The sequence below is a fragment of the Prionailurus viverrinus genome, chromosome D2 (assembly GCF_022837055.1).
Source record: "Prionailurus viverrinus isolate Anna chromosome D2, UM_Priviv_1.0, whole genome shotgun sequence".
Taxonomy (NCBI): Eukaryota; Metazoa; Chordata; class Mammalia; order Carnivora; family Felidae; genus Prionailurus; species Prionailurus viverrinus.
The window spans coordinates 63,843,438-63,869,078 of NC_062571.1; the positions used below are offsets into that span (position 1 = coordinate 63,843,438).

At 41.3% G+C, this 25,641-nt stretch overlaps 1 protein-coding gene across 1 annotated transcript in view; it reads left to right on the forward strand.

The window, feature by feature from the left end:
• SORCS3 (sortilin related VPS10 domain containing receptor 3) overlaps nucleotides 1–25,641 on the forward strand; it is a 597,388-nt gene that overhangs the window by 475,155 nt on the left and 96,592 nt on the right. The window contains exons 8-10 of the mRNA XM_047826472.1: nucleotides 7,445–7,534; nucleotides 15,678–15,857; nucleotides 25,224–25,370. Of these exons, the coding sequence (XP_047682428.1) occupies nucleotides 7,445–7,534; nucleotides 15,678–15,857; nucleotides 25,224–25,370 (417 nt within the window). The remainder of the gene's footprint in view (nucleotides 1–7,444; nucleotides 7,535–15,677; nucleotides 15,858–25,223; nucleotides 25,371–25,641) is intronic.

Here is a 25,641-nt window from a genome sequence, read left to right on the forward strand (position 1 = left end):
ATGTGCCAGCTTTGGGGCTAAAGCTCTTTACATGGTGTTCTGTGTTTACTCCTCAAAATAACATGTTAATAGGTTGTACTGATGTCTCCATTTTCTAGAAGGAAAAATTAGGAAGGTTAAATTAATTACCTGTCCAAAGTTACCAAACCAGCAAGTGGCAGAAGCAGAATTTAAACACAGGTCTAGGATCCCAACCAAAGTAGTAAAATGCTAAAAAATAAGCGGAAGAGTCCTCTTTGAAAATATGTAATTGGAAACTTATCAAGTCCAGATCCGTTACTGTATTTGACAAACAGGCTCAGATTCAGGCATGCTGATTCCTCTTCTAGTGCTGTGTGTGGTGTAGACACAAGGTCTTTATCCCATGCTTTTCTAACTCACCACCTTTTCTCTCCCTTACTATCATTCCAAATGGGCAGTGAAGGTTCCAGGGAGTTTCTTAGTAGAGTTGGGGAAGGTGGCAATTGTTTATCAATATGTTTTGGCTGACAAGTGTGCTGGCAACCTCAGTATACATCTCCCCTCCAACACCTCCCCTACACCACACACACACACAGCAAATTGAGAGAACAATATTGGCTTCAATGTCAACTATCTTACTCGAAATCCGTTCTCAGTGAGGTTATTTTGGGGCTGTTATGTTAGGGTCCTAGTAAAAGATTTTACTATGTTAGGGGCCCAATAAAAGATTTTATGTGCAAATCTGTTTCAAAGGAGTTCAACCTCAGCACAGTGTATGTGTAGTAGGTAATAGACCCACTCTTTCTAGAAACAGGCAGATAAAACTGCATATTACATTAATATCACACAGCCTCCAGGACATAAAATGAGCAAACACCAGTTTGACAAACACTAAATTCAACATCAAATGGTCTAGCAGAGGAGACAACTTGCTGGTAAGATGCCGTGTTATTCCAAGTGCCATCTCACAGTTTTGATTCAGACACGTAGTGTGGTGCCTTAGCAAAACATTTTTGGAAAATGAGCTTAAGATGGCAAAGTCAACATAACCTGCCGTGCAGGAGCCCTCAGGGCCATCCCGATGCTTAGAGCAACTTCCTGATGAGACTTACGGCTTTTTATCAACTCTTGTGGTCCAGCAGTCAGCATCCTGCTTCTTTGTTCTTGAAAGAGAAATGTGATCTTTGAAGGAAGTATGTAGGTGGAGAGGAAGAGAAAGGCCTAACAATGTCAAGATTTATTTCAAATAATCTGAATAGAATTAATGAGCAAAGAAATTGGAAAAGTTAATTGTGCATCCTAACAACTGTGTGGTTCACTTTTGTTTCTTTAAGGAGGAAGAAGCACTGCAGAGGCTGTGTGGGAAGTCACTAACATGTACCTGGAGAGGTGGCCACTTCTCTTGCTTAGGCTGGTTATTCACATTGCGTGGGGCCAGCAAGGTCCTCTAGTCGACAAACCTTCTAAGTGCCATTTCCTTCATTTCTTGTGCAAGCCCAGTTTGTTTCCGCTGTGGCCCCTCCTATTCACAAGTTCCAGGAGCAGCACTGTTCACTCTGGTCCAACAACAGAGCAGTGATGTCTCAAGGCTGGGAAACTATTACGATCCCTCACATAAAAGGATCTGCTTTGTTGGCAGGCATCTTACCTGGGAAATTGGAAGTCAAGTGACATGGAATCCATTCCCCAACCCAGAAGTTTGGAAACCTGACACACCCTGAAGGACCAGCATGGGCTTGGCAGTCAGATAAATTTAAGTTCAAATTCCAGCTTCACCATTTACTTGCTGTGTGTCTTTGAGTATGTTGCATAACTTCTGCACCTGTCAATTTCTCACCTGAACATAAGAGAGAAGGCCAGTATGTATACAGGGACAGTGCTTGGCATGTAGTAAAGACTCAGAGAATCTAATGCTATGAATATTTATGCCTTGTAGGGTACTAATAGTTTCACTAACAATAATAATAGTAGTAATTAGTAGTGTGGATATTAAATAATATCATGAATGTAAAGCATCCAACATAGTAGACACTCAAAAATGTTCATTTTTGCTTCTCTTTTTAGATTACCATGCCCATTTATGAGTTCTAGAGATATTATAAGTTTTCTTCTATCTATGGCAGAAACAGGCTCAACATACTCAAGGCCCTTTGGTTCCTTTTTTTTTTTTTTTTTTTTTTTTTTTTTGGCAGATTTCTTCCTCTCCTCCAGGGCAAGCCATCATCTAAAAGCAAGGAGAAATGAAAAAAAATAATAAAGGATATGTCAGGTTAGACTTGGTTACAGCAAGAATGGGAATAAGTCAGAAGAGATAGATGTATTTAATGGCCAGTGCATTTGTCCAAAGGAATCATTTTCACTGGCCAGGAGCCCAATTAAACCTGTAAAATGGAAATCCAGAAAATCAGATTAACGAGCCAGTCATTAGTGAGGAAAAGACCCAGCTAATTCAGTGTTTAGCATGACGGATGGGCCCAGAGCAAATAATTGGATGACATTCATCATATGTAAAATAAAAGGTGTCACTGAAAAGGAAAGTGGTAATAATCTCTGGGATTTACAATGCCAGTAGATTTGCTTGTAAGGAAGAGAAAAGTTCATCAAAATAGATTAATAGTCGCTAAACTTTATTCTTTTCTTGTGTGGTTGCCAGAGAGCTGTGCAAATAGTATTGGAGAGGCAGCAAATGCATCAGCTTGTATCATCCCAACATTGTGAGGATTTTGCTCCCAAGGAGGAGTGCTAGAGATATGTTCCTGCAACCATCTAGAGGCTGGGTGGGAATGGAGAGTTCTCTACATCCATGGTTTAGTCACTAAATAATGGAGGAAATCAAACTCAAAAGTGTCTCTGGTTGAGCTGCTTAATCCCCACAATTTGTTATTCCGTTAGTCAATAGGTATTGAGCCCTGCTCTGTGACTGACATTGTGGGGATACACTTATTCATAATTAAGGGCTCGGGCATAGGCTGGAGTCATAGATTGTAACAATCTCGTCCTGACCTGTGGAGGCTGTATACATTATATAATATGTAATTAGACTCAAATGAGGGATGGTGTTTCAACTGCTTATTGTACCATTTTCTATGTAATAAGGTTTCATTGCATGGTAGTAATTACAATCTTGTTTTTATTACCTCACCCCTTCTCTTCTATGAAGACATCATTTTTAAGATACGTCATCAATGTCATCACAGATTTTCTGGGAATATGAAGAATAATAAACATATATACATGTCCCAATTACAGAGATTTTTATATGTTTCTTAAAAAATAAAAATATGTTTCCTTGGAGTCAGGAAAATGTATTGTTATAGCGAGGTAAGATGAATGGAGACCCTTCTCAATCACAGGAGGAGGAGAACAGGTTTAGAGCCAAACTTTGCTAGGTTCCAATTTGTCTTATCTTGGGCAAGTCAGTCAGTACCTTATAGTCTCTGAAAGGTTGTCATGAGAATTGAATTAGATAATTTATATAATGGCTACATGCAGTTCTGGAACATGGTAGATGAACTCAATCAATGACCATTGTGTCATTACTCTTATTATCACATATTCACTAATCATTTGCCACAAGGCCAGCACTGCCTAGGAATCAGGGAGGTTGCAACTGTATAATAAGACATGGAGGGAAGATTATAGGAATATGTGTACCGTAAGAAAAAAATGTTGAAAGGGCTGTAGAAATAGGAAGAATAGGGTTGAAAAGTTGAGAGGAGAGAAATTGTAATGAACTGGTGGCATCCAAAATCCTTCCATGATCTCATAGGTGGTACAGTGACGTGAAACCATCAGTCGGCTCTCAGTAGGTACAGAGAAGGATATCACCAGGACAAAAGCATAACTGCGGGAGTCGTCTTGGTATCACTGGAAGATTTTCTGATGTCCTTGGAAGTGGGAGAACCTCTGGGCTCCTGGGGCTTTATCAGCCCCTTAGTAGTTTGGATCATCCCACTGTGTATCTGAAGTGTAATCTCCATCTTTGATTACTCAAGCACAGAGTCTCCCAGGTTGTATGTGTGAGCTTGTGAGAGAGAGAATCTGTGCTTGTGCAGGGCTGTATCAGGAATGGCTAGACTGAGTTCCCGAGTTGGTGGGGTTGATCACCCTAACGAGGGGACCACTCTGTTCTCCTTTGGCTCTTGGTGATTTGGAAACCGCAAGGGACCCAGTGCAGTTCTATGGTGCTTATCAGAGGCTTGGCAATGCTCTCATCTTGTTCCCTCGGGAGCCCACTGGGTCTTTTTAGGAGAAACTTCTTTTCATTGCTGAGCTCTGGCTGGCATTCACTGACAGGACTAGCCTACTCTGATGCCAGTTTCCTTCCCCAAGGCAAGTTTGGTGATGTTCAGGGTGTCCCAGAGAGAACTGTTTTTTAAGCATATGATAAGTGACCAGAACATGTATTTTGGGGTTTAGAAACTTCATCGTTGTGTATCAAGTCTCCTTTGGGGTTATGGAAGACTTGTAGAACTAGATAGTGGTTATATAACATTGCAAATGTGCTAAATGCTACTGAATTGTACACTTTATTTTTTATTTTTTTAATTTGAGAAAGAGAACACAAGCTGGGGAGAGGGGCAGAGGGAGAGAGGAAGAATCTTAAGCAGGCTCCATGTGTAGTGTGGAGCCAGACTTAGGGCTCAATCCCATGACCCTGAGATTATGAACTGAGCCAAAATCAAGAGTCGGATGCTTGACCGAGCCACCCAGGTGCCCCAAGAATTGTACACTTTAAAATGACTAATTTCATGTAACAGGAATTTCCCCTAAAATAAAACTTTATCATCATTGTCAACACAAAATGAGGACAGTAGCTACATCTAAGAGGGAGGCAAGGGTCTCAGGACAGGTGCAAGGCACAGAGTCACAGAGGTGTATGTCAGTTGTCATTTGAAGTTCTGGTTCTGACCTGCTTAGAGTGAGTCCCCTAAACCAGCAGCATTTGCATCATCTGGAAACTCATTAGAAAAGACAATTCTTGGACCTTACCCCAGGCTGATGAACTCAAAGACTTTCTATGTGGGACCCAGGAGTCTTGAGTTTTAAGCAGCTTTCTAGGTGATTCTGATGCAGCTAAAGTTCAAACACTACTATTCCAATTCTGGGGTTGACAGGTATACATATGTTGGTTTTATAATTTATAATTAAAACACGAATTCAAAAAGATAATATGCACCCCTCTGTTTATTACAGCCAAATTCTGGAAGTAGCCCAAGTGTCCATCAGTAGATGAATAAAGAAGTGATATATATATATATATATATATATATATATATATATAATGTATATCTATATTTATCTAAAATATATATAATTATATATATATACATATATAATGGAATATTACTCAGCCATAAAAATAATGATATATAGCCATTTGCAACAACATGGATGGATCCACAGGATTTAATGCTAAATGAAATAAGTCAGAGAAAAATAAACAGCATATGATTTCACCCTATGTGGAATTTAAGAAACAAAACAAATGAAGAGGAAAGAAAGAGACAAACCATAAAACAGGACAAACTATAGAGAACAAACAGATATTTGCCAGAGGAGAGGTGGCTGGGCGGACAGGTAAAATAGGTGAAGGGGAGGGGCGCCTGGGTGGCTCACTGTGTTAAGCATCCAACTCCGGCTCAGGTCATGATCCCACACTCCATGAGTTCGAGCCCCGTGTCAGGCTGTGTGCTGACAGCTCGGAGCCTGGAGCCTGCTTCAGATTCTGTGTCTCCCTCTCTCTGACCCTCCCCTGTTCATGCTGTATCTTTCTCTGTCTCAAAAATAAATAAACATTAAAAAAATTAAAAAAAAATAGGTGAAGAGGATTAAGAGGACACTTATAATGAACACTGAGGAATATATAGAATTGGTGAATCACTATATTGTACACCTGGAATTAACATAACACCTCATTTTAACTGGACTGGAATTTAAAACATAAATAAATGAAATGAAACGCACAAATAGGATCAAGCAAGGACTAGTGGTGACTGTGTGTTTAGTACCAAAGATTACATTTTAATCTATGCAGTTGAGATTTAAAAAGGAAAAGACTACTCAACAACTCATTGATCTTAATATGTGAACACCCCATCTCTAAGCCAGTGCAGCACAATATAGATTGAGAACGGATGTCTTTATCAACAAACAAAAACCCAAATTAAACAACAACAACAAAACCCCAAAGTCCTGGAATACAAAACATGAATGGCTCTAATGAGGAAATAGAGATGTAGGGATAGCATTGAACAGTGGGGACAAAATCAGTCTCTCCTCTTGATTCACAGCCTGTCTTTGCACCGAGTTTTTTACAAGGTTCTGCCTCCCCACAGACTCTAACATTTGCTCCACCTGGCAGCTTGCACTGTCTGCTTTGTGGGCTCCCAATCTGTGCAGAGCAAGGGGGAGCTGTGGGAGATGCCCTCTCTTGGATGGGGAGCGATGGGCGGCTTTCAATAGGGACGTGACATTTCTGCTCCCTGCACCTCCCGCTGTGGATGGGTGCCAGGTTCCGACTGGATTGGGAGGGCTGGCCCGTCTCTAGAAAGTGCTTGGTGAGAACAGAGTGGGTGCCTCCAGTAATTGCCTCCTCAGCACAGCGGCCTGGTTGCTATTGTCGTCCTGCTATTTTCTCTGAACAGTCTATGGTATCTTTTCTTGTGAATATTAATTCCCTCCAAGTTAGGACGATTGGGCTGACAGCAGCCATCTGCAGAACTGTGCCATGTTGGCAAGACTTTTCAACAAGCCCAGGCCAGACCATTTCTTGAAGTGGTTTCCACACTCTTCTAAGAATCCATCCTTCCCAAGTGAGATGATTACAGAGTTTGACTCCCCCAGCCATCAGATAGCAGAGCTGGGACTCAAACCCAGGATTTCTCACTTTCCAATCTAGAGTTCTTACTCTGAGCCTTGATTCCTTTAAATAACTTGCATGTGAAACGGACCAAAGCATACCTGCTTAGTGCATAAATTTGTCAATAGGAAGGAAAAAAATGTGCTCAGATCAGAAGTGAAATTAATTTCAAAGTAACAAGAGTTTTTGAGCAATAGTAATTATTTAGAATCAGAAAAAAATTCATTTCACAATCATGTCATGACTGCATTGGATTAGAAACTTGTTTTTTAAGGCAGAATAAATAGATCATGGGTGCATCCCATGTCATGGCTTCTGTTTTCTAAAAATACTTATTGGGTGTGTGTATATGCAGAGCACAGTGACCAAATAGAGTCCCTGCTCTCAGAGACAGTGTCAACCATTGGGAAAGTCTGTTGTAATTGCTCATTTGTGGTCTACGTGCTATGACATGGGAGCAACTCAGTGCTGTGTTGCCAGCAAGGGTTATTCTCTAAAAGGTTATCACAAACCTATTGTGGCTGTTGATGGAGAAGCTAGTACTTTCAACTTGGCCGCGACCCCTGGCCCAATCTGACCCCTGACCCCATCTGACTTCTTTGTGTTTCCCCTGTGATCCAGGTGACAACTGGTGGAAGAGCCAGCTACTACGTGTCCTATCGAAGAGAGGCCTTTGCCCAGATAAAGCTGCCCAAGTACTCACTGCCCAAGGTATGCACAACCTCTGTCCTGGGTCCTGCCAGACAAAGCAGCAGGGAGAGGCTGCCATATTGGGCTCTGGGGAGGTTTGACTTCTGCCTGGGAGACAGCTGGCATTCAGCCTGACATATCACTGCTGGGGTCTGGCCTCTGCTTATGTCCCCGAACATGGGTTCTGTATTCCCTTTTCAGTAGGTTATGCAGGCAAGAGCTTTGATTCCCTATGTCTCAAACATCCTGTATGGGACTGGAGCCATTTCCCAGGGGCCGTAAGGAAAGGAGAGCTAGTATTCAGTCTCTTCTGGGGGTTCCTCCCTCTTGCAAGGGCCTTACTGCCAAATAGAGGAACAGGCTCAGAAGGGCCTAGGCAGGAGCCCAGATATGTGGTGTGTGTGTGTGTGTGTGTGTGTGTGTGTGTGTGTGTGTGTATGTATACACACATACAAGTGGTGGAACTGGAAAGAAAGCTCAGGGATTCTAGCTCAGAAGCTCCATTGCCTTTTCCCCAGTCCAGCATGGCCCCCTGTTTTCTGCCTTCTCCCTATATATATATATATATATATATATATGCATGCATAAAGGTGCACAGGTGAGTCTTGTGGTGTTCTTGCTTCTGTCTGCATTTTAATGCTAAATATAAATGCACTGCCTGTTTTCTGCTCCCTTCTGCCACTATGAGTAGTTAAAATAGGAATAGTTTACTATAATGTTAATCTCAGATAATGGCATTTTAACTCCTCTATTGAAAAATTATAAAACTTACCCTGTGGGCTCCATCCCTTGTGAACTATGGCTTCTGGCAGAAGATGGATCTTGGAGCCTAAATCTGAACATGGACAGGATGCAGTTGCATCACCTACTGTAGCTGCAAAAAAGCCAAGTCTCTGGGTAGACACATATCAGATGTAAAGGGTCTTTAGGCTGGTGCTGGGAAAAAAGCTAAGTGAGTACAGAGGTGGAAGGGATTATGGAATAAGAAGGTGGGTAATTGTCTACCCGCTGGTTGTTTTATTCATGCATTTATTCATATATGCATGTTTGCATCCATTCATTCATTTGATCCTTCTTTTATTCACCCATTGAACTGTTGTTTCTCCCATTTAAGCTTTTATTCTGTGCCAGGCACGAAATTAGCTCTGTGGATAAAATAGTAAGTAAGCCGCAAATGGTCCCTACCTTCATGGAGCTTATATTCTGGGAGAGAAGAGAGACACTGAATAAGCAATTGTAGGTGTAGGGAGTGTTAGGGGGATAGAAGCTCAAACGCCATTGTGACATAATAAGTGGAGCTTACCTAAAATGGATAGTGAGGACAAGTGTCCTAAAGACAGTCATGTTTAAGCTGATTTAAGAAGGTTAAGGAGTTAACCCTGCAAGCAAGGGTTGGGAAGCCAATAGAACATATATGCATAAGCCCTATTTTAAAAGAGATAATATCGTTCTTTCAACAAACTAAAACACTATCTCAAGAAACTGGGTTGCAGAGAGAGAGAGATGGAGAGGCTGATGAGATGAACAGGGACTGTATAAAGTAGCCTGAGGAACCATGGGAATCAATTTCTCATTTTTCTCTACCCTCTCTGTGATTGGTTTGAGTGGGACCATTATACAGCTTTGTGGTTGCAGGGTGTACCCATCTGATGGTCTAAACCCAAGCAGGAAAGTGGTACCCTGCTCGCAGAAGATGAGGAAGGGGAAGTTCATAATCATGCTCTTTCTGAAGGAGAAAGACCCCTTGCAGTCACTTGATGATTTCTATGTATTGGAGCAGGAGAGAAGTATTTTGGGAACTTTCCAAACCATATCCCCAGTGTAAGGCCTGTTTCATCTCTGTATTGTGTGCATATTTTATGTATTCTCAGCCTTCTGAGGAAAACAAACAGTTCACTCCCCTGGGCAGTGTGGCTGCAGGTGGGGACAAATGAAGCCTGGAATTGATCAGAACGCTGGGACACTCCATTAACGATCAGCAACCCCATGGCAGTTTATTGTGGTGGAGTACTGTCCGTGCGGCCCCTTTTATAGAACTTCATCCACAGCAGCTTCATTAATATGAGGGCTGCTGTGAAAATAGCTGGATGGTTATCGATCCCCTTTATTAGCCAGCGTTGGCTCAGATTTTCATAGCCTAGGCTGAGGAGGTGAGGACAGAGGGGGTGGAAGTGTTTAAAAGTGGAAATGGCTTTTAAGCAAGTTGTTGCTGTTCCATGAGCTGCGGCTGCTGCTGGGCCTCTTACTTAAAAAACAAAAACAAGAAGAAGCTCCTGTCATCATTGCCCTCACACCTCACCTCCCTGCCTGTCTGTTCAGAACACGCTCTCCTGGGGCACTCTGTGGCTCAGAGTATTTTGCAGAGAATGAAATGAACACCATTAATAACGAGTGGCATTATTAGGAGCAGCAACCTTGTGCTGAGTTCTCCAGAACCAGTTCCTGGGTGTCGGCTTGGCAAGGAAGGCATGCACCAGCAAGGTGGGGAGGCAGAAGACAGGGGGCCATGCCTGACTGGGGAAAAGGCAATGGAGCTTCTGAGCTGGAAGCCCTGAGCTTTCTTTCCAGCTCTACCACTTGCTTATCCATGAGCCCAGATCTTCTTATCTGTGAAATGGGCATCATAATACCATTGAACATCACTGAGCCCGGTGCTGCTGGAGAACAATAAGGTTTAAGAAATTCCCCCACTCTTTTATGTTGCTGGAAGTGGCTCCCTGCAAAGAACCACTCTTCCCAGTGTGCCTCCCTAAGACACAGATGCCTGCCTATTTGCCTTTGACAAGACCAACTTCCCCTTCTTTATCTCATAAATGATTACCTGAACTCTTTGTCCCCACTGACCAATCTGGACAAAATGCTGGCTATTTTCACTCGATCAGACTTAGTCTGGGCTTTCACCTTCTCCCAAATCCATGAACTCTGCTCACTCTTGAGCAGATGCGAGCATTGAGGGCTTAAGCAGTCACTGGAACTCAGAACAACCCGTTAACAGCCCTTCTGAAAATCACCTGACGTGACAAAGCTTAAGGAAGGTGGTTTCCTGTCTAATGGCCCTCTCTGCTGCCACCTGCTCCCCCTTCTTCCCACACCCACTTCTCTCTAGCTTCGTTTTATTTTCTAATCACTTCATAAAAGTAATTCTCTTCTGCCTTTACTCTTGAGGGACTTTAGATATGACAGCCAGACTGTTCCCCCTTTTGCAATAGCCTTTGCAAGTAAAGTCTCTCCCTACCTAAGTCTGGGTTTGCTTTTAGTTGACAGTAGAATATGTTTAATCCCATTTTGAATAATAAAAGAGAGGAGAGGGAAATATGCTTGAGAAAATTTATTATAATGATAATGACGGTGATATTAACCTTTTCCTTAATTTCCTTAGGACAGTTTTCCTTAATGTTTACATTTCCCCAAATACTGATTTATCCTTCTTTGCTCCCTCACAGCCATACTTCCTAAAATGTTATCTGTAATTCTTATCTCTTTGGTTGCTTCTTATCCACCCTTCCATCCACTGCCAGATGCCCTGTGCTCTCCCACAGCCCTCTCTCCACTATTCCACCAAAAATCCTCTGGCCATTGTTACCAGAGACCACCTCCACACCATATCCAATAGACATTTGTATAACTCTTTTTTTTTTTTTTAACCACTCTGGAGCATTTGACAGTGTTAAAAAAAAAATCCATACCTGATAATCTTCCCTTTGGAATATTTTATTCTGATTTCCTTTTCTGGATCCCCTTCCCTTGCCACCCATTAAATGTTGATCATCCTAAGTTCTCCTGGTATTCTGCATGGTTCGTTGGTGACCTCATCACTTCTCTTCATATTGGTGACATCTGTATACACAGCCCCATCCCATATCCACTGAACCCTAGACTGTATCTCCAACTGCCTATTTGAAGTACCTCCCCTAAATGATCTCATTGTAAAAATCTGGAACTGAGCTCAGAGTCTCTATATGATATCCCTAATATATCATCCTTCTCCTCTGTTTACTTAGTCCATCTAAACCTTCATTGGTTATCTACCGTGTGCTAGATACTTAGTAAGTGCTAGAAACGAAGTGATAACTAAGAAAGGCACAGTGTCTGCCCTCTGGGAGGTTACAGTCTAGTGAGACAGACAGACATAAACTAAATGATTACACAAGTATTTAATTATGAGTATTTAGTTATGATTGTGTGAACATGCTAAAAAGAAGCAGAGAATTTTGTTAAGTCAGATATCTGATATATTATTAAAGATATGCCCTTTTCCTTCATCCCCCTGTGGGTTCTGCCTTCTTAATATCTCACCAGCCATTTCATAGGATTCTCATAGAATACCTGCTTTCTTAGCTCAGGCCCCCATGTGTCACTTTGGAGCTTGTTGCAGTGACCTCATAAGCCTTCCTCCCTGCCCCACTGAAATTCACCTTTCACACTGCCTCCACAAAGAATGAGATCACACAATGCAGCTGGTGTTCCCCAGCCAAATCTCTGCACTGATCAACTCGAATTATTTTCTCGGGCTTAAAATCGTGTGCTAGTTTTGGATTTCTTTTCTGGGCGAAACGTAGGTGTGCCATACACAACCCCTTAAGATGCAGTCACTGTCTGTCCTCACCTCCCTCAGGGGAAAACTGCCTTCAGGCCATTCAAGTTCCACACATTTCCATGGATGCCACACCCCTCTTCCTGTCAGTACTTGTGTGGGGGACCTTCGTCAGGTTCACAAAAGGCCAAGAGTTGGGGCGCCTGGGTGGCTCAGTTGGTTAAGCTCAGGTCATGATCTCACGGTTCATGAGTTTGAGCCTCATGTTGAGCTTTGTGGTGACAGCTCAGAACCTGGAGCCTACTTCGGATTCTGTGTCTCTCTCGCTCTCTGCCTCTCCCCCACTCACTCTCTCTGCCTCTCTCTCTCAAAAATAAACATTAAAAATTTTTTAAAAACAAAAAGGCCAGGAGTGAGGGATGTCCCCACCACCATTGGACATCTGCTTGAGGTCAGGTTCTACACCTTCTTCTCTGTATTCCTATTATAACGTTTGGCACGTGGCAGATGCTGAATATCATATGTGTTTTTACAGTGAATGAAATAACAGTCGGCCCAGATTACACGACAATGTTTCAGTCACGGGGAAGTATTTCCACCATTGCTCACCTATGAAGTCGCACGTTTAGGTTTGTGAAAGGCAACTATGATTCTTCCAAATTAATGGTAGAAGGGTTTAGAGGGAATGCTACTTATCATGTTTTCCAAATAAAAACATGAAGGTGGTAACATCTGATGCTGCCCAAATTCCAGTTTAGTAAAGTCCCAATCAGAATTTACTTACTGATTTTTCCCCTCTTGGGTTTCTCTCTTCATCACTGATCAGATCTCTCCCTGCATGTTCTCAGGAGTAGCAAAAATGTCTTCATTGTCTTAGAAGGAGGTGACACGTGCTTTGGGGTTAGCTTGAGATCACAGGATTCAAGAAATACGCTTTATTATCATCAGATCCCTATTAGACCAATAATCCTGATAATGCTTTTATTGTTCTTGAAGATTTAATATTCTGGTTATTATTGGTTGATCCCTATTCAACTGTAAGATCTATTTGGAGAGAGGACACATAGTTTAGAGCTTTTTCAAAGACTGATTCCCCAGACTGCATGCACCTGGATTGCCTGCAAGGCTGGTTCACATGGTAGAATTTAAGGCTCCAAAGCCAGATGTACTGAATCAGAACTGCAGGCAGTGGGACATGTGAGTCTACATGCTATTAAAATCTGCAGGTAATTTTGATGCATTTTGAGTTATACTCCCACTGATACGGAGGCTAGCTTCTTGATTCAGATAGTCTTGGGTTTAAATCTTAGTAATATCATTTATTAGCTAAGTGACGTAGGGGAATTAAGAATTTCACAAGCAGACTTCCCAGAATCCTAGGTGCTAGAGAGCGCTGTCTCTCCCAGAGACTGCAATACCTGTTGGCCAGGTGATACACGCTAGTACAGCTCCAAACTAAGATGCATTCACAGCAAATCTGGCTGCCTTTAATCCTGACCATGCCCCCGTGTTTTAAGTTGTTTTTTTCCACTTATTTTACATTAGTTTAGTCTAAAATAACTTAGCTCATTCATTTTTATAACCAAAACATCTGGGAAAAGCCCGGCACTTCTATTGCATTTTTAACTGGGTAAGTGAATTTAATTCGTATTTCCTGCAGCTGCTATTTCCCCTCCTACCGGGTTCTTGGGCTTTCATTCCACACCAACACAACACAATTTCATCACATGGTTTTTAAGAGGAAGCCTTATTTCCATTTTCAAGCAGCTCAGCGGGAACCTGTAATTCTATAAGGTGCTTAAGCACAAATGAGCTACTGAGGTCTTAGTCAAGGCGACCTAGGGAGTTCAAGGCCAGAGGCTGAGATCTGACAGATTCGCCAAAAAAAAAAAATCCAGAATTCTTCTCACTTTCCCACATCCTGGTTGTCCAAATCAAATGAGCTTCTCTTTTTTAAAATCATCCTGAGAGAAGCTTTCCATAGTTGTGTCATTATAGACATCGCTACCTCCTTTTGCTGCTGAAATCATTTCTGGGAAAGGTTGGCCAAATAAGGTAAAAGCTAGACCCAGCTTGGTGATTTACTTACTGTCAACTCCAATTGCCTGTGCCCCTACTATGAGTGCTTGCCACCACCGTGACAAGGGTCCTCTCCTGCTTTCCTAGGATATCATTACTCTTTGCAATATATATCTGTATATTAATGCATTTTTTAACTGCTTCCATTATGTCAAGTGTTCATCTTTGTCAACATCTCCTCCTGACAGGGCAAATTCCCTAGAGAAGGACTTGAGTTTGTGATAATCTCTGTATAGTGCCTAGCTACATATGAAAACTGGCTTTTATAAATTGTTTTGAATTGTGAACTGATTAGATTTGATTTTAGAAATGATCTAGTCCAGGTATGCAGACTAAATTGACTTCAGAGATCAGGAAGTTGATATTAATATGTAAGTGGCCGGTCATAAGAACATTTGGGTACTTGAGGCTGAGACTTCGGGAGTGCTGACTTTACCTAAAAGACTGCACAGTCAGGTATTGAACAGAGACTGTGGTTGAACCAAATATTTGTGATTCATATTCATCTCATGGGTCTTTGGATTACAACTTCTGATCTGGAGGCTGTCTGTCCAAATGCTTAGAAGCTAACAGGTTAGACTCCTATTACAAAGGTTCAAAACTTGGTTCTTCCTCTGACTAGCTATGTAATAAATATGAAGCAAGCTGGCAAACCTCTGTGTACTTTAGTTTATTCCTCAGTAAAATGGGAATAATACTGCCTCCACTGTAGAATTATTTGGATTTTTCACTAAAATAATACATTTAGATGACTTAGAATAAGTGCTCAGGTGTTAGCTATTCTTTTTATCAGTAGCCCAACCTCTTCAGTATTATGGTGAGAAAATTAAACCTCAGGGACCCAGATACATTCCACACCATATAGCTAACTTTTAGTAGAGTTTCTATTATGACCCAGAACACTAAATTCCAGGTTGAGTATCCTTTCTGCCATATCTGTGATTTTCAAATATTATGCTATTAGCAGCAGAACCTCCCTCACCTTTTACTCCCAAAATATTACATGGGACTCCAATATAAAACAGATTCAGGTGGTATTGCTCTGGTTGAAACAGAGTTGGAAGCCCAGAATCCCACTCATTGGCTATGCCTCCATGCCATCCTTCTTGCAATCCCCATGACTCTGAAGATTCCAACGACAAGTTTCAAAACCACTACAATAAAAGTTTGAAAACATAAATGAAGATCTAAAGAAGGGATAAGCCCTGTATTCTTTGCATGTGTGTTTCCTCTTGCAGGGCTGTATGTTTCTGTTAGCACTAACACTAACTCTCAGATATAAAACTAAAAAATGAAAGTAGATGAATCCCTTGGAGCCATAGAAAATGATACCCACCAAAGCCCCTTACACCCATCTTACTGTCACTTAGCAAGGAACAGAAATCACAAAGCTCTTAATATATAGCCTTGGTCCGACACAGAATTGTTTAACATTGCCTATAACTCAGGCATTTTCTCAACCTCTCAATAAGTCATGGTAATTACTCTGGGTCCCACTGGGCAGAGAGATATGGAGATCTGAGTCCTTACAAGTTTTCCATCTTCTTACAGGACATGCACATCATCAGTACTGATGAGAACCAAGTGTTTGCAGCCGTCCAAGAATGGAACCAGAATGACACGTACAACCTCTACATCTCAGACACGCGTGGCATCTACTTCACCCTGGCCATGGAGAACATTAAGAGTAGCCGAGGTCTAATGGGAAACATTATTATTGAATTGTATGAGGTATGTAGCCAAGACTATCCTGCACCTGGATCTGCCTCTCTTTTTCATGAATTTTAATGGTATAAACATAAGCATTGCAGTCAACTAGTCCTGGGTTCTGACCTCAGCTGCACCCTTTAGCAATTGTGTGACTTGAGGCAAGGGACTAACTTACCCATGCCTCAACTTCCTCACCTGTAAAACATTTGCCTAATGAGGTGGTTGTGAGAAGGAGAGAGAACGTATGTAGAGCATCCAGTGTGGTGGTTGACTCAGTGAGCTTTAACAAATGGTAGCTGAAGTTGATGTTCTTGTGTGTATAAGCATGATTACAAGCCAGACATGCAGGTATTTGACCTAGATAAGCTCACTTAAGTTCCCCTTTCAACTCTATGGACTCGGAGTGGAGGCACGTATCTACTTATATATGTTATTTGGAAAATTCCATCCTATGAACAAATTTTATAGGAAAATAAAAGTGAATATCAGCGCTTGGAATGAGGGTTTCCCTAAAATGCCACCAGATACCAACCTCTGCGCATGAGGGAAGAACGGGCCTTGACTTATGTTGAGTTGTTGTTATTGTTGTTTAATATCAGCATCACCTTACTGAGTTTTCAGTTATATTGAGGTTTGTTTTTAAATGTGATCACCAGTTAAAGAATAATTTATCTAGGAAAACGAGTGACTCCTCATAGGAACTAGAGAAAAAAAAACTAATTGTTTCAGTGCCCCTAAGTCTATGGTACTTTTTTATATCTCTAGTGGCTGTGTATGACCTTTGATGGTCCTGGCCACAGTGCCCACCTTGGTATGATGGATTGATTTGAGTAAAGGGATGTATTTTATTATCCAGCATTCACTCGTAACTAGTGGTCAACCTACACGTGTTACACCGGTTGAGGACATTCATTTGTGGAGGGGGAAGTTGTCTGTCATGAGTGGTAGCTTCAGATGGTATGCGTGAGCTGCTCCCTTAGGAGTTTTCATCTTTGGGGAGTGGGAGCAGCTTTTAGAAAAGAGGGATCAGTGCAGGGGCTTCTACTTTGCAATGATCTCTTCTGAACAGTGTCCGTCAAACTTCCAGCATCCCTGTATTGGTATCTAAGTTGGCTCTTCAGTTATTGAGAGCAGTGGAAACATATACGATTCTAGTTATTTTGTTAGGCAGGATTACACAAAGGTCTGGGTTGAAGTGAATGTCATTGGGTGTAAAAAACAAAATCAGTAGAAATAACCATGATTTCCTAGGAGGTAGTTGACAAGTACTGAAAGAATTCCCTTAACAAACAAGGTCCCAGTTTGGAAAATTGTCCAGATTTCTTCTCAGAGTTCTTGCCCATGAAAATGGGCAAAGATGACTAAGGTGTGTAAAGGGCTTTGGGAAGCTTACATTTGCATGCCTCTATTCATACCTGGAAGAAGAAATATGCATTGTTATTGGGCAGTAAGTCACATCTAGTGGGAAGGTTTGGATGAAATGTTCCCAGGACTCAGGCCATTCCAACCAACATTCCAAACCAAGTTCCTATTTGCGTAAGTGAGGCTATCGAGGTGAGAGGATTACTCATACTCCTGCAGTTAGACTCCAGTAGGACAGAGTAGGCATTGCTGCAGATGATCTTTCAATTGTGAACTCCCTGTGTCTCTGGTCCTTTTGATAAGTCAGGTGAGTTTGGCACTGTGCTGTTCCTTTCCTAATAAAGGCACCTAAAACCCCTTGGTTATTGTGAATAGTGAGCCACTCTGATCTGAAGTAGAACAAGGATTAAAGTGAAGAATGTGCCTAGATACATGTAATCTCTTTTGTCTTGCTGAAGGCAGTCTTGCATTTTCAGTTTTCTTGGGAAAAATGCATGGTGTCATTTTATCTATAGAGAAGCAAGACATACTAGGCAAGGCGACTTCTCTAAAACCAGTTCTGTTGAGCTTGTTTTCCATTTAATTTTATCAAGGTTCATTGTGCCCCTACTTTGTGTTAAAGCCCATGAGCAAGGGAGGAGAGATACTAGTTCGTACCCTCAGGAAGCTGGCCATCTAGCTTGTTGGACTTTGAGGAAGTCACTGAACGAAGTTCCTTTTTTACCTGCCCAGATTGGAATCAGTTGAGACAGAGACAAAGGGTGAGAGAATTGGAGATCAGATGTCAGTGTTACTTCTTTTTAAAAGTTATGTAGGAGGGAGTGGGCTTGCTAATACTGCACCCCAGAACTGGATACACCCAACCAGTCACATGCACAATTAGTAAATGCTCTTCTGTGGAAGCCTCTTCCTGTAACATCATTGCAGTGAGATATAGAGAATGTGATCTTTGCAAGCAGAGCCCTAAAATAGTGAACATGGGGATGAGCCATACATGCCCAGTTATTCTTTTGCAATGTTACCAATCTTATTATAAGTCTTTTTGCCCTGGGGAGGAAGAAGTAGAAGGCATTCCATATTTTGAGAGCGGCAGGAGCCAAGAACTAGATGGATAGTGTAGATTTGCAAGACCATGAACTAGCCAATCTAATTGCATAGAATAGATTATTGTCAGGTACAAGAATGAGTGCCAGATAAATGGTTGGATTTCAGATTCTATAAGGCATTTAATACCAAGGGAATAAATTGTATCCTCACGCTACCTAGACTATGACCATATTAAGGTTTTTAGAGGGTGATGCTGTTTTGCACCTGGAGATGCATTCTGTGATTTGGAGATAAAGCTAAATTTAATTGGTCTCTAGGGGTCATTAGTTTTTAACCTTCTTCACTGGAGATTCTCACCGAAACTGAGATAGTGTACCATATGGCCAGTTAGCAGAGAGAGTATGATTTTTCTGGACTCTGAATGCCCTTGAGTAATGCAGCTGGGAAAACTAGTAAGCTTTCACATTCAATTCAACTAAATTGAATACACTTTCATAGAGTGTATTTTGTTTGATGAGATGTGGCTAGTGCATGAGACTCACAATCTACTGGAAAGATATGTGATTCTATTAGGGTAGCTAGTGATCATAGACTAACTTGTATTAAGGCCATGATTTTCCATGTTGTAGGATCAATAAGGAGGAAGGTTACTTCTAACTTGAGGAATTTGGGGAGTCCTTTAAATGAGTTGGCTTAAAGGATGAATTACTGGAGCTTGAGAGAAAGACAGGTCTGGTGGAATCCCAGCATGAGATGAGAACTAGAGTCTGATGAGTAGATGCCCATTTTCATGGAATGTGGAGAGATTTTTGGAAACACTGGGGATAAATATTGTGACTATACTATAGTATAGTATATATATATAAATATATAAAGAGCTGGATTGAAGAGTTGCACATTTATTTGATGGGCTAACATTTCTCTGTGTTTTTCCCCTGCATCTACATACCTAAAAAATGATATTTAGATACATGACATAGTCCCCTATGCCACATTAATGTCTAACTTTATATTATAATGTGATAGGGTATTATACCTGTTTAACCTTGTCTGAAATGTCAGGGATGCCTTTAGGTAACATGGATGTGAGGTGGCTCAGAATGAGCACAGCCACTTAAATCTGCTTACTAGTGTATCATTCTATGTTGCATGTGGCCCTCTCAAGCTTCTTCTTGACCGCGGAAAGGAGACAAAGAAAATGAGAACGTACTTGAGAATTCACCTTACAGGTCTTGTCTCTAAAAGACCTTGGAAACCAATGGGAATCCACCCCACTGAATGTCCTAAAACCAAGTAAAGCAGAGACATTGTGTGTTTCCTGGTCTGTTGGAGCAGTCTCCTACTGTAGAGAGTCCCATCTCGTTCTTTAATCCCTGCTTCAAAGTACAATATTTTCATGGCTGTAATTACATAATCAGGTGAGAAAATAATTCTTGAAGGACAAATAACAATGTTTTTTAAGGTGTCAGAGCCTGTTCCATCAAAACAAGTCTGGTGTTGACAATGAATGTAATCTATTATGTGTGTTCACCATTCTTCTATGATACTCGTTTCACATAGAGCTTTGTTGTGGTTTCTTTACATCACACATTACTAACTCTAAACTTCATTTCTTCTTAGTTGCTTTCCACAGATAAATCAAGAAACAAATATCCTTTCCAACGCCCTCAATTATATTACAGAAACATGCTCTGAGCTGCTAGTCGGATGCATTTTTTTTTCAATATTTTCCTGGATATTAAGCATACAACTTGTACCTCATCATAATAATAACAACAGCATATGAGACAATGCCTTAGACCGGCATTGTTGAATAAATATATAATACAGGCTACAGGTGCAGTTCTAAATTTTCTACTACTCACATTTTAAAAAGTAAAAATAAACAGGTGGAATTAATTGTAATAATATGTTTTATGTAACAAAATTATCTAAAATATTATCATTTTAGTATGTGTTCCATTTGAAAAATACTAATGAGATATTTTATATTTTTCCATACTCAGTCTACAAAATTCAGGGTGTATTTTACACTTCCCACACATCTCAATTCCTATGCTAAATTTTCATCAGAAAAACTTGATCAGTATTTACATTTCATAAAATTTACAGTAGAAAAAGAAGATTCACATACCCAAGTTATTCCAAACATACTTAAAGTTTGCCAATAACAGAATTGGGTGTCAGTTTTTAAATTGAAGTTTAAATTGCTTAAAATCAAATACAGTTAAAAATCATTTCCTTAGTCCCACCGGCCACATTTCAAGTGCTCAGTAATCATATGTAGTTAGTGGCCATGGTACTGAATTGCATAACCCTAAATAGTGTATATACTTTTTCTTATTTATCAATCGCCCTATCTCTTTGTGGCAGGTATCATTCTCCCTTGTGCCTATGAGAGTACAGAGATGCAGAGAATTTAGTAACTTGGCTGAGATCATACAGATAGTAAAATGGTGGAGCTGTGTTTAAACCATTCCATGTCTATTTGATTAAAAAGCCCAGGCTCTTTCCACTATGCAGTTTTTCACATTTATGTTTTTTTTTAATTGAAGTATAATTTATGTATAGTAAAATTTACCCTGTTTGGTATACAGTTCTATGTGTTTTGACAGGGATACGCAGTTGTGTAACTATCATCATTATCAAGATAGAGAACAGTTCTGTCACACCAAAATATTTCCTTTTTGTAGTCAACCATCCTCCTACCCTAAATCACTGATTTATTTCTCTCTCCTGATTCACCTTTTCTAGATTTTCATGTCACTGGAATTATACAGTAGGTAGCCTTTTGAATTTGGCTTCTTTTACTTAGAATAATGCTTTTGAGGGGCTCCTGGGTGACTCAATTGGTTAAGCATCCAGCTCTTGATCTCAGCTCAGTTCATTATAACACGGTTTGTGAGTTCAAGCCCCACATTGGGCCTTGTGCTGATGCTGTGGAGCCTGCTTGGGATTCTGTCTCTCCTTCTCTTTTTGTGCCTCTCCAACTTGTGCGCACGCTCTCTCTCTCTCTCTCTCTCTGTCTCTCAAATAAATAAATAAGCTTCAAAAAATTAAGGGGCGCCGTGGTGGCTCAGTTGGTTAAGCGTCCGACTTCGGCCCAGGTCATGATCTCACCCTTCCTGAGTTTGAGCTCCACGTCGGGCTCTGTGCTGACAGCTCAGAGCCTGGAGCCTGCTTCAGATTCTGTGTCTCCGTCTCTCTCTGCCCCTCCCCCACTTGTGCTCTGTCTCTCTCTATCAAAAATAAATAAAATGTAAAAAAGAACATTTTTAAAAAATTAAAAAAAATAATAATGCATTTGAGATCCATTCATGTTGTTGAATATCAGTAGATATTCCTTTTTTATTGCTGAGTAGTATTCCATTTGTGGATATGCCCTAGTTTATCCCTTCATTCAGCAGTTGAAGGACATTTAAGTTGTTTCCAGTTCTGTGAGCTAATGAATAAAACTTCTATAAACATTCACCAGAACATACTTTTTTTTTATTTCTCATGGTTATACACCTAGGAGTAGGATTGTGGGATTGAATGTGTTTCTAAAGTGGCATCCCCACCAGAGATGTATGAGAGTTCTGGTTGCTTCACATCTTCACCAACACTTGGCATTATCAGTTGAGTGAGTGTGTGTGTGTATGTGTGTGTGTGTAGCTACTGTGAAGGGGCCTAATGGCACCTTATTGTGTGTTTAATTTGAATTTCTTAATGACTATGTTGACCTCCCTAGGATGGATAAAATGAGACCCTGTGAGTCATCCATAGTATTTTGCTTTCTTTGCCCATCTTATTGATGTTTCCTTGCTTTCTCTGTCCCTTGTGCCTGTTCCCCGCCTTTGCTTTATCATGACTTTAAGTGACCCATCTTGGGCTAAATGATCAACTGCTGTTAGATTCCACAGGGCCATCTTTCCCAAACTCACCTTGACCCACCCCTCACCATAGGTCCCACTGTAGGGAGAGCCCACAGCAGACCATGATAATTGTTTTTCTCAGCAGAGCCCCGGTTTCCTTGTCCTAAGGGCCCAGGGAGGTGAGCAACAGATGATCATGCCACCTGGACTTAGTACTCTGCCAAGAGGCTGCTGTCAGTTTCCCTTCATACCTCAAATTGATTCCCAGAAGGAAAGTGGGCCAGGCAGGCCCACACTTGTCCCACCCTCTTCTGTGGGCACCATCACAAGCTGTTGCCTTTCTCTTTGAACTCTGGGGCCAGCATCTGCGGCCATGCTTCTGATTTCAAATAACAGTGGGAGGTCACATGGTTAGAGTTTATCAGATGCCAAGTATCTCTTTGGATGGAAGAGTTAAAATGTGTGTTTCCTTCCCTAATCCCTTTATGTTGTATGTAGTGAGGGTAAGTAGTGTTTCATGATACTTTTGCATCAGAGACATATATGGGTCTACATGTATACTCATGCATGTATATGTGGGTGTGAGGACTAGACTGCAGCATAAACATATTTCATTCTTGGGCTGCAGTCAGAAAGGTTGAAAGCTGTTGGTCTAGGGCATGCAAAAGCAAAGGGCCCTCCAAACTTACAGTCCTTTATACACGATACAGAGCCAAGAAGCAACTCAGTAATAATGTAAGGATTTTAAACAATCCAAATGCAAGTGGGCAGTGTTCTGTTCTTTCAGACTGGAGGGAGATTGCTTGTGGCTCCTTTGTAACTGCAGGAGAAACACCTTCAGAGCTGCAGATGGGTTCCTTGGAAAACTCTCCTTCCTATATCTTTTCAGACCCCATTCTCCTAATTTTTCTCTCCTAATATGTCGGGATTGCAAAAATTGCTCATCTGAATGGTGGAGTGCTCATTGGGAAACTATGGTAGTGACCATTCCATTTGCCAAAGACACTCATCCAGAAGAACTGGACATAGCTGAATGGCTAGTAATTCATGCTGTAAGGCATCCAGCTAGGAGGCAGCAGATGGGGGTGACAGGAGCCCCACATGAGATGTCTAAATCAGACCTGTATATTTTGTCCCAGGAAGTAGACAGCAAGGCCCTAGGTACGTGTTATGTTGGAAGGGGCCAGCTGGCTTAGATGAGACTGTTCTCTAGATCATTATCTGGTGGTCCAACAGAAAAGGTACCAGCTCTGTGGCTGAAGATAATACCGAAAGTCCTCCATCAGACAGATGGTTCTAAAGAAACACAGGGTCTGGGGCGCCTAGGTGGCTAAGTCGGTTGAGCATCTGACTTCGGCTCAGGTCATGATCTCACGGTTCGTAGGTTCGAGCCCCGTGTCAGGCTCTGTGCTGACAGCTCAGAGCCTAGATTTTGCTTCAGATTCTGTGTCTCCCTCTCTGTCTGCCCCTCCCTCACTTGTGCTCTCTCTGCCTCTCAAAAATGGATAAATGTTTAAAAATTAAAAAAAAAAAGAGAAAAATAAAGAAACACAGAGTCCACTCTCTGTGAAGAATGATTGATAGTCAGGTTTAAGAGAAACACTTTTGAAGTTGATTTTAAAGACTGAGGTGGTCTGAGAGACTCAGAGCCCCTGGATGAGCATGTAAGACACCAGTCTTCCTGCAATGGCACTGAGTTTAAGGAGTGAGGGCGGGGTGGGTTTGTCTTGGGAAGGACAGAATTCTGACACCAGTGCCCCTCCCCCTACTTCAGCTTCTGTCTGTACCCACCTTCTGTTCAAGTTAGGAATCTAATCAATTCCACTGTTGGCCATTTGTCAAATTCTCCTGGTGGTGTCCTTCCCAGATAAATTCTATTCTCTGCTTGACATTCTTTGTCCATTATTTTGTTTTGTTTTTTTGTTTGTTTTGTTTTTGTTTTTATTTGGGTTGGCATTCTTTTTCAAGGGCAGTCAGGTTACTTTAAAAGAAAAAACAAAAAAAAAAAAACCCAAAACTTCTTATTTCATCAACTGAATTATGTAATTAAACAAATAAAAGAGCTGACTTCTGTGAAATTCTTTCCCACTGTTATTCTGCAAGTTAACCAGGATCCTAAAAGAATGGGGAATAAATACACTTAAAATTCTGAGGTATTTATTTCCAGAAAATCTACCATTCAACCTCATGTTTATATGTATTTAAATGATTTGACTTCCCTTTTGGCTTTGGAACGTGCTGGGATTATACAGGAAGTTAGGGAATCTTTCTTTGACATAGAGTGTTGTTATTCTGAGTATCAGTTCATTGCCCAAAATGTAGACATAGAAGGAATAGAAGTTTGAGTTGAATCTGTCCTTACTCCAGAACCTTTCTGGATCATAATTTTTTTTTTTAATTTTGTGGTGATGCTCTTCTGTCTTCTAAATATCAAGGGTATGCAAATTCCAATACATCAGGAGCTTTGGCAAGAGTGCTGTGCATTATCTCATGTATCCATTGTTAGCCAACTGAGGAAAATAGGAAGGGCAGGTCTGATTCTGTCTGTTTCAAAGTGGCCATTGGCTGAGACCCAAAGATGATATGGAAGTTATGCAAAGTCACACAGAGAGCTGGTGGCACAGCCAAAGATGGATGCCAAGTCACCAAGCTGGGTCATCTGCCTACAAATAGATGTCTCACTACTAATTCGGATGCCTAAACTTCTAGCATTAGGGATTATACCTTTATGCTTTCAAAATCTGCCTATAAGCTCCTCCTGAGCAAAAGTGCATGTTCCCTAGAAGAGTTAACTCCTTCGGGTATTATCAACCACTGCCACCTCAGAGGGAATGTTAATAGTTAAGGAAGGATAAAATCCTATAAACAAAGTGTAGAAACATGTGAAGTGGGAAAAAGAATATCAGTAAAAGGGCAATGGGACATCTGGGTTGGTGTCAGGTGAGGAGAGTACAGAGATTAACTTATACTTCTCCCAAAGACCACATGGCATATGGCATTTCTCACCATGTTCCTCCTCTTCTATTCTTTTGTACTCCCAAAACCCCATGGAAAGTGCTAGTCTTCTCCAAGAGTATCAGCATTTGGCCCAACATGGTTCTCCATCTCTTGCCCTTTTTCCTAGGTAGCAGGTATCAAAGGGATATTCTTGGCAAACAAGAAGGTGGATGAGCAAGTGAAGACATACATCACTTACAACAAGGGCAGAGATTGGCGCCTACTTCAAGCTCCAGATGTGGACCTGAGAGGAAGTCCGGTACACTGCCTGCTGGTTAGTCATTCAGTCTCACATGAGGTCCATGGGCAAGCTGGTCACCTGGGATGTTGCATCAGGGGCTTTCTTCCAGCACGGGGTTCGTAGGAACTTGGGTGGTGCCGAGCAGGGATTTCCCACAACTCCCAGGGAGATGATCTATGGACTCAGATTGCCATACCACCTGGATGGAAAGTTCAGTTGAAACCCACAGGCTTTTACTGAAAATGTACTATGTGCTCCAACTCCTAAGATAAAGAAATGTTTAAGAGAAAGTGCCTGTGTACCA